The sequence below is a fragment of the Triturus cristatus genome, chromosome 8 (genome assembly GCF_964204655.1).
Source record: "Triturus cristatus chromosome 8, aTriCri1.1, whole genome shotgun sequence".
Classification (NCBI taxonomy): Eukaryota; Metazoa; Chordata; class Amphibia; order Caudata; family Salamandridae; genus Triturus; species Triturus cristatus.
In genome coordinates, this window is record NC_140591.1 from 1,398,408,660 (window position 1) to 1,398,421,879 (window position 13,220).

General features: G+C 42.8%; 1 protein-coding gene across 4 annotated transcripts in view; it reads right to left on the reverse strand.

The window, feature by feature from the left end:
- FAT3 (FAT atypical cadherin 3) overlaps positions 1-13,220 on the reverse strand; it is a 748,816-nt gene that overhangs the window by 156,896 nt on the left and 578,700 nt on the right. For all 4 annotated transcript variants that reach the window (XM_085623129.1, XM_085623130.1, XM_085623128.1 and 1 more), the window contains one exon: positions 3,691-3,887. In XM_085623129.1, the coding sequence (XP_085479255.1) occupies positions 3,691-3,887 (197 nt within the window). The remainder of the gene's footprint in view (positions 1-3,690; positions 3,888-13,220) is intronic.

Genomic DNA, 13,220 nt, shown 5'->3' on the forward strand with positions numbered 1-13,220 from the left:
CCTAGTTGTAGTTGAATATGGGCAAGGCCGACTCACCTAAAATTAGTTACAATTACGCTGGGCAATATTTATAGCGGTAACTTCTAGTACATAGAAATGGCAAAAATGTGGTTTAGAATGTCAGAGCCACGTAGACATTTACAGCACCTGCCTTAACAAACCGATCTGAACCACAAGTGCACCTTTACAACGTATTCCATTACCATTCAAGTCATTAGAACAATTGGCCTTCGGGACAGGGCTAGACTTTGGAATAGTATAATTTACTCTTCCAACTCCTGTATGCGCAACAGTAGGGAGATGAGAGTGTTTGACTTAAACTCCAACATCCGTCAAACAACGCTTTTCGTAAGGCACGTCATTGTAACAACTTGCATGGTAAAGGAATGCGTTGTAAAGACGCATTCATGGTCCGGACCGCGTTGTTAAGGTACAGTTTGGTTCGAGCCGTGATATAAAGGCTGTTTCCCAGTTTAGCGCACTATATAAAACAAGCTATTTAAGCTATTTCACTCATCCTCAAATGGGTGAAAGGCTGATTCAGATCCAACTAAGACTTGAACACCGGCTTGTCGGCGACACATGGTTAAATGCAAGGGGCATTCAACCCACTGACTCTCTTACAACTGTACATTTGAAAACCCTCTGCTTTTAGTCATTATTTGCTCCTGAGAGATGACAAGAGGTACCATCTGAAGTGAAATTGAAATGTCTGTGTATGTAAAAGTAGTGATGTTTATATGGTGCAAACCTAACTGGGGAGCAACAGAGAACTGCAACAAGGGGGCAGGTGGATGAGCTTTCCTTCTAGATTATATACATTAGGCTCCCAATTAGAAGTTCTGCAGAATCGAATACTTATACAGATTTCTACTCCACATAATTATTAGAGGGTCGGGGTTCCTGCACACAGATTTCCTGGTTTTGGTACCAACTGAATCAATTTTACTGGCTGAAAAATCTTGCCAGTAAAATTGGTTTGGGAAAGAGTTGCATTGCAGCCTTGACCCATTTCCTGGCTCCCCTCTGACCCGAAACTTAGGAACGTGGGAGTGTGCAATACCACCACCACCAGGTGCCATCTTCCCTGCTCCTCTCCCACCAGCTCGACCGTCCTAATACTCCCAACCACCGCACACAGGAGCCCTTGCATTCATTTACCTCCTTCTCAAAGCAGGTGGTACTTTGTGAAGAATCTCCATGGAGAAGTTGGGTGTGCACAGCCTTTTTGTGGTGGCTAACTCATAATTGCTTCTGTTTTTTATATTTTATCTCTTGTTTCTCCCAATTTTTATGGGCCTTCTTGATGACATGTCTCCAGGAAGATGTCTTGTGTGAGAGAGGATGTTACTATGCTGAGAAACTGTGTGAGCACAGTTGCAGTCAGGTATTTCGGGATGGCAGAGGCCAAATTCACTTGTAGGTTTTCGCCTCGAAAGCTTTGAAGATGTCTGCGTTTTGTTTCTCAGCTTTCGACTTGCCTTTGTTACACTGCAAGGAGAGTTGCATGGGTTTCTTGTTTTGTTTTGTTTTGTTTTCTGGGTTTGGTTTTATTTCCTGATTGCACTTCATAATATTCATACTGGATTCACTCATAGTTCCATATAATGCATACATTAATTTAGAAATGTAAACAGTAGGTAAGTGGGAATTTCCTGTTAAAGAAATCTAAAATATTTGGGTACAGAGCTGCACGGATATTTCTGACAGGTATAATCCACCATGCACATCAGACACGACCATTTACCGGAAAACTTCAATTTGATAAAATTCACTTAGTGGCCTATTCCCAAAAAGCACTCTGAAGTGCTTAAGCAGTTCTCCTATATCACTGCTTTAGGTACTCTAACATGCTTTTGTGAATTGCCCACAAACATCAAAAATGGCACTAATGAATTGTTTGTGCCCTCTTCCCGCTTTTACTAATAGTGAGTTGGACTATTCAGAGCCGATTCACATAGGTATAAGAGTATGTAAATGAGCACTCCTGTAGTACTTCTTCCCTTACTCATAAATGTATTTATTTATTTATTTATTTATAAAGTTTTGTATAGCGCGAACATGACCCTAGTGGGTATCAGAGCGCTTTACATGACGAGAAGTAGAGTAACGCTTGACCTGATAAACAGAAAACACATGCATGAGCGCCAAACAAATCAGAAAGTAAAACAGGATAACAAGGATTGGTATTTGTAAATTAGCCTCTTAATCTCCAATCGATACTTGCTTTCTCTCGAAAAATATTCAGCTGTACCTCGCTAAATGTTTTTACATCTTTACTTTCTATGGTGATTTACTTTCTTATGTTTCCACTGGGAATCTCAACAACAGGTCTTGTTTTATGTCTCATCTACCAATACCCACACCTTCTGGATATGTAGTAAAACATGTAAAACAAGATGAGACACTCTACTGGCAATTCTGTGAGCAAGGCCATTGGCTTACAAATGTGACGCTTCTCCACAAGCCTTGAAAAACATCCTCTCAGCCTCAGTATGAAGCTTTTACACTCAGGTTATGCTCTATCTGTGCAACCCCATGCACGAACAATTTCCAAGTTCCAACCTATAGATAAAAGGGTCAGCCGTCTAAAACACACGTGTGTTGCCTAGTTCTTCACAATGACTACTTTTGCCAAGTTTTGACTGAAGCTTAATCAATATTGTTTGCATTTTTTTTGGCTTTATGTAAGTCTACCATGTTGGCGGCCTGCTTTGTGGATGATCTCTTGAGTAGCTTTCTGCACACTCCCTCCGCCTTGTTAATCAGTCATGACAGATGGATGACTAACATTGCAGAGTGACACATTTATGCTGTGAGCGAACAAATTGTGCAAAATGATGAAGAAACCTCAAAATACATAAAATGTTTGGGAAAAAATGGTTGCCATGTTATACTGTAAAATGGACCCTATTCCTGTCTAGCCTGTTTCTAGTCTGCAACATATCCTTCTGTGCTCTAATCCTAAAATACCTAACTCTTTAAAAACAATAAACCTTTGTAGATGAATCTGAAATTGAACGAACGTCATTCTTGGCCCAATTGAGCTGTAGAAAGCCTCAGGCCCTATGCAATTCTGCACACTGTTCCAGTTGACCAGAAATGCTCATCTAAACCTTCATTTCATCGGCATAGGGTTGGAATGAGAGGTCATGGCACCAATGAAGATTTAAAGGCAGGGAATGATATGGCTAAAATAGGACAGGAAAGATATTCAAACCTAGATAAGGAGGCTGCGAAAGTATCCAATACCAATATTTGCCTACTGTCCTCGACCATGAATGTTAGGTATGGAGCGGATATCTCCTAAAACTGCTGCTGCCAAACAGGAGGGCCAAGGAACACAGACAGGAAACCAAGGTGATCCTCTGGACAGGACTTTCTACAAGAAGTGATCAGGACTTTCAACCATCTATTGTGATACATGATTTTTAAGCTGTTACCAGTGTTATTATCTTTGCTCATATTCTACAAATTTGCCTCACAAAGGTATCTATCAGTGCATACTGTATGCACAGGCTACATCTCCTGTAATGGAGAAAGCTACTGAAAATGTCAGAAATTGCAAGCAACTCCATTAATATCTATTAAACATGTAAATTACAAGGAAAATTGTCGCCTAAGAAATATGTAGCGGGATACTTTTCTTACAGTGAGCAGCCCGCAATCTGAATATCTGAATATAGTCACCTGGTCACAGATAGGGCTGTTGTCATTGACGTCATTGACGGTGATCTCCACTATGGTCTGCGTCACAAATAGTCCATCAGTCGCAGTAATGTTCAGAAAATACAGGTCCTGCTCTTCGCGATCCAGCGGCCGCTTCACATAAACCTTCCATTCGTTCTGCACCAGGCCCAGGGCAAACCTCCCTTGTGGATTCCCACCTACAGTTAGAGAAAAGAAAGGGGAATGGTCATAGGTTGGTATTGAACATGATGCTTCCGGTGGTCAACCCCATTATCTGTAGGGGTGTGCTTTACACAACCTATGGTAACAGGTTTTAAAGAAGACTCCGACAGCTGTTGTCAATAGCTGTGAGGTCACACCAATGAAGCTAATAATTGTATCTTGTTCTGATGCCACGGTGCCTTAAAAAAAGCACCAAGATCTTTACTCCTACTGTCTGTATTGTCATTTCAGATCACCAGCCATTGAAAAACATGCCAGTTTTGTATTACAATTCTAGAAGTAATCAAATGATATGTGATTTTATGATAGGTTAATCCATTCTTAGGAAAGATCTATTTTGGAGCTTTGCAAAAGGAATTAACAGTCATAGCAGGAAAAAAAACGAATTACCTACTGATGGAGCTGTCCAGAAATATCAATTTCCAAAGGGGTTTTAAAATAAAAGAATGCCATGGGACCAGTGCTTAATTTGTAAAACAAGAAGTGCCGGGGCCCTCGTCAGGAGGCCACTGCAGTTTGCACCACACATTGCAACTGTACTTACAAAAATACTAATCATCACACTGCTCTAAGTGTGAAAATTCAGGCTCTTCGAGACCGTCAAAGCTTTAAGAATGGCTTGGGTGACAGGTATTAGTTTTTTTTATGTATATTGGATCAACAAACAACCGTTTTTCTGCTGATTTAAATTGCACAAACAGTCATAAATGCAGGTTCCGGCAATGAAGGGCCAGTGCTGAGCACCGGAAACCACCGGCTCAAATTAAGCACTCCGTGGGACCTCCCCGGTGACTCACAAAGCATCACACAAGAGCATTGTGCTTCTGTGCCTACATCTGTAATATGACAAAATCTGATGGTCAAAGGCTTTCCTCCATTTGAATGAGGCCACGCTGTCTTGGAAATTATTTTTTTGTATTGTAGAGAAGGGGTGTACAAAGTCCTGCACTAGCATACGTTGCACTTACCAGCCCCTTCGTTAATACAACACTTCTGATAAGGAGGTGTGGAGGGTGTAATGAATCAGTATGATCAGGGGCTACAGCAAACAAGCATTGGCCACTGAAAAACAGGGCCACTAAATAGTAACAAAATACCAGGATAATGACAGACAAGGCTAAGAGACTAGACATCTGCAGGAAAGCAGTGCATGGCCTGGGACCAGTTTTCATCCTGGAATTGTTTTCTGTTTACCACCCAGGACTACCTTTGTGTCTGGCCGCTAACTTCCTACTTGAATACTAAAATTTGGCCAGTCTGTTGAGGCTGCTGCTCATTTATATTTAGCTGCCAAAACTTGGAAATCCTTCTGGGTTACCATTTGTACCATCTCTAAGGGCTATACAAAATCCATTAACATGACATAACATAATGTTACGTAACATAACACAACATAACGTAATGTAACCTGATGTAACGTAACATAATATAACCAGGGCCACTGAAATTATGCGACAGCAAAGGGCCAAATTATGCAGAAAGGCTGAGTAAATTAGGCGGCGAGAAAAGGCAAATTATGCAGCATAATGAAGGACACTTTATAATAGTATTACTTCATAATTTCATCTTTTTTTTTTAGCCTGGTAACACTCTCTGTGCATTTGTTTAACCCCATCAGTGCCAGTTTAACATCCAAACATAGCAATATGCAACAGAAAGGTGACGACTCCAGCTTTCAAAAAGGTCTTTCACTTCGCGGCGAAACATGTTGTTACATTTTTATTTTTTATTTTTAACCGTTTGAGTGAGAAACATTTTTTTGGGTTGAATTCTGCAGATTATGCGGTAGATGATGGAACATGTGTCAAATGCGGCGCCATTATAATTATGCAAAAATCGCCCTGGCCGCAAAATCGCATAATTCCAGCGTCCCTGAATATAACATAAAATAACATAACACATAAAACATCGCGTATATTAAAACTAGGGTAGCACAACTTAACATAACATCATAGCAACATACCATACCTTCACATAGCATTGCCTAACATAACATAATGTAACTTAACATAACATAACGTCATAACAACATAATGTAACTCCAGATAGCATCACCTAGTTTAGCATAACTTAATGTCACATAGCATGGCCAAACTTAAGGTAACATAATAATCTAACGTAAGGTAACGTAACATAGCATAGCACAGTGTAACATAATAATAATAATATACACACATTTCTAAAGCGCAAACAATCACCCGTAAGGGTCTCTAGGTGCTGGGGGCCGTCAGGGAGATAAAGCAAGATATTGCCCAGAGTCACATGGTGCGTGACATGGTGCTGGGCTAATCTGCCGCCGGCGCTGGGGATCGAACTGTGATCCCCAGATTCCGGAGTCAGTCGCCCTGGCAGCGGCGTCTCACCTCTTCCGAGCAAAGCGTAGCCCAGCCCAACATAAAGTAGCGTAGCGTTACGTACATAACATAGCAAGCTAACAGAGACGGCAGTAAGTGCCCTGGTGAACGTGACGCAGCTGCTGGGCATTAAATCTCTATCGCAATATATTTTGGGCCGCTTGAAGGCAGCGAGTTTCAAACTGTGAACAATCAATAGCACCGGCTGGATAATACAATTGTCTCTCGCCGGAGACTCCGGGGAGGATGTAAGACGCCGCAACACTTGTTAGGAAGACAATTTCATTATCTGTTGATTGTGCAATGAAGGAATAGCAGTGGTTTCTATTAAGAGATGCGCTAATGAACGCTTTTTCATACAGCTGTGCTCCTCGCGTACTCATTAGGTTTTTAGGAGTAAAAAAGGAAGGAAAACAAAGTTTAAATGGCACAGGAAGACACATTAGTGTTAAAGAGCCCTAACGAGGGGTCATTTAAGGAGCAGTTCAAAGATAAGCAGTGTAATTAGATGAAATTTATCAGACCGGGAGCTGGCGAGGGGCGGCGGAGACGGAGCAGAACAGCTTTTTTATTAAGGCTGAACACTGACTGTGAACCTGGCATTATTACTTTTCCGCATCATTAAACCGCAGGGTGACAACACCAGCTTGTGGGAGGAAGGGGCGGGGTGGAGGGTGCAGGGGAAGGCGGGACCTGTCCTTGCCAACACTCTGGAGGGGAGATACTGTCATGTCACTGACTGGTGTTCAGTGGATAAACGCAGAGGAATGCACAGCGCGAGCCGCCCGCGCTCTCTCCTTTGTCACTGGTGTCCTCAAAGGTTATTTACGGCCTGTAAACGCCGCGCACGAAAACTGTCTCTGCCTCCCTCGACAGCTGCGAGATAAAGGCAGGGCTCCCAGCGACTCTATTTACCGAGGCCTTCGGAGGCTCGGAGCGGCCAGCTGCAGGCCAAAAGGCACACGTGTTCGTCAAAATGTTAAAGGCAGCTCGGCTACCAGCAAAGTCACTCCTTCGGCGCATCCAGCTTGTGAGTAAAGTGATAAAACGCCACAGAGATACATAAACAAACTGATTGAATTATTGGGGGAAGCGAAAACCCATAAAGATGAAAAACGTGAAAGAAAAAGCGAAGCGAGAGCTAAAGACGTTTCTTCCACTTACCGCATTACCGGAGAGATGCGCGCTCAGTTGCACGATTTACACTTTTATAGCATTTGCTCAGCATGATCTGTTCAAGTGTTGGGCTGTGTTTGATTCAGACACTATTTGTACCCATTGTGCTGCTGGTTCTATTTGCCCATTAACCCCCTGCTCTGTTCATTGAGTGCCTTATTTTTTCAGACACCACTGATTTTCCAAGCCCAGTCTCGATGCCACCCGTGGACCGGGACCCACTTCCCTACTCTCGATTTGAGGTTATTGCTGGTGGAAGAGGTGTGGCGCAGCGGCCCGGGCGACTGAATCCGGAACCCAGGGGCTCACGGTTCGATCCCCGGCAGCAGATCAGTCCAGCACCATGTGACTCTGGGCAATAGCTCGCTTAATCTTCCTGACAGCCCCCAGCGCCTTTGTGTAATTGTTCGCGCTTTACATTTATATTATTAGCCGATTCTCACTCTCGCCCTACACCTCCTTGTCAGATAGGCTGCAGAAGGAGGAGCTGGTAAGTGTAGCGTAAGGTAGCCCGTGAATACCCCTTCACCCCAACGTGGCCTCAATAAAACGCAGGAAAGCCATTGAGCATCAGTTTGTGTCATATTACAGATGTGGGCAGTGACACACACTGCCACTGGAATTATGCGTCAGGAGAGGGCCAAATTATGCGGCATGGTTGAGTAAATTATGCGACAAGAAAAGGCAAAATATGTGGCATAATGCAACACATTTTGGAATAGTATTACTTCATTATTTCATCATTTTTAAACTTGGTAACACTGTCTGGGTATTGGTTGCACTTCATTAGTGCCAGTTTAATACCCAAATATAACAATTGGGAACAAAAAGGTGAAAAGTCTAGTTTTGAAAAGGGTCTTCCACTGTGCAGCAACCAGGGTCACTGAATTTTTAGTAACCTTTGAACAGTTTAAGTTAGACATTTTATTTTTTTGCTAAAATCTCCAGATTATGCGGCAGCTGATGAATTATATGGCAAATGAGGCAAATCTTTAATTATGCACAAATTGCTGCGCAACCACATAATACCAGTGGCCTTACTCTTAAGTGTCATCAGGGAGGTTCCATTACATGCTTTCGAAAGCAGCACAGAGATTGGCAGGGACAAACAGGAACCTAGCCAATGGGGTGAGGGATCGTAGCTCACCTCAAAAGTAAAGCTAGGGCGCCCACACAGAGAAACCGAAAGCCCAGCAGAAGCCTTGCTGTCAGTTTCGGCAGTGGAACCTTGCACCCTGGGTTCTGAAGGTGACTGTGGTGGTTCTACCAAGTGTCGAAGGAAAGATCCCCTGCTCCAGACCTCACAGGGCCTTCATGGCTACCTTAAGGGACGGCAGTCTGCATAGAAACACAAGGCAGTGGATGAAGGGCCGCCTCATGTTTCTCTCCTGCAATATCTATAGACCATGTGCCACCTCACTGAGTTAGTGCATGCACTGCGCTGCACGCAGTGCAATTGCAACACGCAGCCTAGACCTGTGCCGGACACGTCAGTTCAGTATACACTCTAGTACAAGCTCACTCCTTTTCATTTTCTTTCTGTTTAATTTGGATATAATACAGCCTCAAAAACACAACATACATAATATCATCTCACTACAAAATACACCTTAAGCTTTTAAAACTCATACTCCATTTTAAAGGCTTATGTATTGAAAAATGTGGACTAAATTAATAATGACCAAATAATCATAGTGAAAAATTCCATTTATCCAAAGCATCTGATATATACAGAGTAATGGAGTATTGCTTTTAAAAGGTGTCTGTGGATTTTCCTAACCGTAGGATGGCCCACTTATCACGGCACCTGAACTCTAATTACAAGTTTAAAACAGTTTTTCTGTAAATCATTTTCAGGGATTGTACAGAAAACATGGGTTTTATCCTCCTCCATTAACCCCTTCAGTGCCCATGACGAGCTGGACTCGTCATGGGCTGCGGTGGCGCTGTGCCCATGACGAGTCCAGCTCGTCATGAACTCCGCCCGCTAATGGAAGGCGCGGCACTGGGCGGGGAAAGGGGCGGGCATGCAAGGGGTTAAGGGATAAACAATGGCAACACCTATTCTGAGATTAGCCCCAAGTAGCAGTAGAACTCCTCAGAGGAAAACATCAGTGGCGGAAATGGATATACAAGGCGTTCCTTCCTGCCAAGGTCATCCAAAACAAGCATTGGCGTAGCCAATAGGTCTCGCTTTTGGGACCTTATAAGTGTTTAGCCATGCAACAGTTGCATAACTAAATACTTATAAGGTCCCAAAAGCGAGACCTATTGGCTATGCCAATGCTTGTTTCTGTTTATTACTGTTCTGTAGCAATGGCGGCGCACGGGTGCCACCATTACTACATAGAAGTAATAAACAGGAGAAAAAAAACTGGCTCATGGAGAACAGCAAAACGGCCGTGCGGCCACGAAAGTGAAAGTGATCGCAATCGCGATCAAACATCAAAGCGGCCGTGCGGCTGCGAAAGTGAGGCGCGCGCACTCGCGCACATGCACTGTAGCTCTAAGCCACAGTGGTAGCACTTTTCTGAGCCCTCCCAAAAAGTCTCGCCAGACCAGCGCATGCGCTGGGTCAGGCGAGACCTAAAAAGGGCTTCCTGCCAGGGAACAATCTACAAGGAAGATAAGCCGAGCCATGGGAGCTCTTACCAACAGAGTTAATTCCATCACACCTCACTTTCTCCCAGTATTTTTCCTCGTTCAAAACGAAAGAGGAGGATGGTACAGCACATCAAGGTAGGCCACATCCCCTTAAACCTCAAGCTAACTACTGTCTCCTTCACATGTGCCACCCACAGGAGACCTAGAGCTGGATGACATTTCAACAGATTAACCATTGTATCCTAGTAGATGTTTGCCTCCTCCTATGCCTATAATCCCACATACTGGTAGGCAGTGTTTGAAATGGAAACATAGAAGTGTAGGTGCTCTGTACCAGAGTACCTGCTTGTTTCTGAGAAGTGCTGGTACTCTCCAATAAAAAGTATTATGTCTCTCTTGAGAAGTGCTGGTACTCTTCAATTAAAAGTATTATGTCTCTCTTGAGTTATTCTGTGGTAAAAATAAGGCAATCCAGGCAATTCAAAAAATTTCGACGTTTCAACACAGCGTGGGAGGGAGGGGCCAGTTGGAGCCTCACTAGCGAGTCTTCTTAAAGGAGGAGTTAAATAATAAGGACCGGAGCAGCCTATCAAAAGGAAAGGGTATTCTTTAAAATCAAGTTAAATGTGAAATGCATGTAAGTGAATTCATCCCTGATATGTGTAGACTCCCCTAATGGCACAAAGTGGTAGGTTCAAAGAGAGTCATGTGCTTCAAATTTTCAACTCCAAATTGCATCCTATGTAAATTAATCGGGGGGGGGCAGGATTTGTGGAAGATTACAGATTTGCTGAAGCAAGGAATTTTGGGTGAAATAGAGAGTCAGCATTCAAATAGCCCCACAGTATAGCCTCATACAGATCACCCACCGAGGTCTCCGCTCTATGCTATTTTAATGTGGCCAATGACAGCCATCTTTGCACCTTAAAATTAAGTGCAGCTGTGACTTGACCAAAATTGATCAGAAATGCAGTAGTTGTACTCACTTGCCTAGTGGAAATTTCTTTCTGGCCTTCGAACTCTTCTGCCAACTTCAATGTTCCTTTATTTAAGTGAAAAGAGCATCTCCTACCCATTATGAAAAAATTCACATTGCAAAGTGTACTTTGAGATTCTTTATAAAACAATAGCTCTTTAAATAAAAAAACCTGCCAACAATTTATGATGGGCATTTCAGTCTCAGCAGCTGAAATAGTGTCATCACAATCTAAGCAGCAAAGGCTATGGACACCGGTCGCCATATTTAGTAATGCATGGAATATGAGTGATGCACAGCTCATGAAACAAGCATTTGCAATGCAATAGGTCTCGCATTATAAAAGTGTGAGCAGTTGGCATTGTTAATAATAATGCAACACTAGCTATTGGCATTGTAAATGATAATGCCATTTATTTATGTGTTTGTTTTATAAAATAGATTAAAAAGGCATTGTCATGAACAATGTCAATAGCTGAAACTTTTGCAAAAGCGAGACCTACTGCATTGCAAATGCTTGTTTCAGTACAACAGGCTTTTTAAAAAGTTTTAGTCACTACTCAAAATGAAATCCATTCTATCAGCGTTGCCAGTTCTCCTTTATGTTTAATGCCATAAATGAAACACAATGCTCTAAGCAGATTGCTAAACAGCATCTCCAGCCCCGATCACAATGTCTCACTTCAGGTTGGACAATGGGCACCCTGTTTTTATGCAGCGCCAAGACGGGGTGAACTAATGCACAGACTGAGGTCTGTCAGCCTCCGAAGCTCAAAGCATTCCTTGCAACAGTCCGCTGTGTCAAGGTATTGCCATGTGTACAGCACACACTCTGCAACAACGAGGGGTTTCAAAGTTGGGGGTGACTTCACAAACTTTCCCAAGGTGTTCATCGTGTTTGGTGACAGCGTATTTATGCTGACAGCCAGAAAACTGTTTGTGGTTGTGTGTGTGGCTGTGTGTGGGTGTGAGTGTTGTTGTGATTGTGTGTGTAGTTGTGTGTGTGTTGTTGTGGTTGCGTGTGTGGTTGTGTGTGTGGATGTGCGTTTCTGTTATTGTGTGTGCTTGTGTGTGGTTGTGTGTGTTAGGTTAGGTTAGGTCTGTTAGATTAAACTGGGGGGTTAATGGCTCACCTATCTGCAAAGTAATAGGGATGATCGATGTCTGGACGTCAAAATCCTTTTTGTTGTCCTTCGTAATGAAGTGCAAATCAAGGGTGGGGCTAAATGGTAGTTGGTTGAAAGTTGCCAAAGAAACCGCCCGAAATGTGGTTTCTGTTAAGGTGAGTTTGAAAAGAAAATAATAATAATAAACGGTTTGTCTGTCAAGCATGAATGCACATGAAAAATATCAAAATGATCTATGAAGTCGGAATGCAAGCAGTGTAACCAAAGGCAGATAGTCTAGGAACGTCGCGCTTGTAATTGAATCCAAGTTACTTAGAGCAATGCATGCTGTAAAGAAAGCATAAGCTTTAGCAAAGCTTGGTAACCGATTAATTAAGGAACATCGTCCTACTAAGCTCAAAGTTCTCTGAGAGGATTGTAACACTCCATATGGAAATAAAGTTTCAAAACCGTCATGTGACGCATCTGCGGGGTACATTTCGTCATAATAGATTTTACATTTTAAAGTCAGTATGTGGCATCAGATACTGAGATATTGGTTGCCGGTAAGGTGCTGTTAGGTGGTATCTCAAATGTATAGGAATAACCGGAAAAAAAACAGTATACTAATCGGCAAGAAATCGAGGTCAGACACATACCTCATGCACGGAATGCACAGGGTGGGGTCCTCCCAGGCAAAGAATCTGGCCTTAATGGGATTCTTAAGTAACTGACAACTCGCAATAGTGGAGGCGGTAAAAACCGGAATGTAATAGCTGGAAATAACGAAATGAAAAGGGTTTAGGAATCTTAAAATCAATTTACAATTAAAACCGCGTGATGCTAATAGGTTAGGGCGAGAGGTACGTCAATCTGGTAGTAGCGTAGCGACGAGGCGTCCTGTTCCAAAATGTCGGGTGATGTGGTGGAACCGAAGAGCTGGCTACAGCGTTTAAATAGGCCAATGGCCGCATTCGTCAGAACAAATTCAATTGAGTGATACGTCGGGGAATGGATGACGATTCGTAAGGGCGTGACTTTAAAATAAAGCTTTCCTAAAAGTAAAACGACTGTGTATTCAATGAAGCTGTT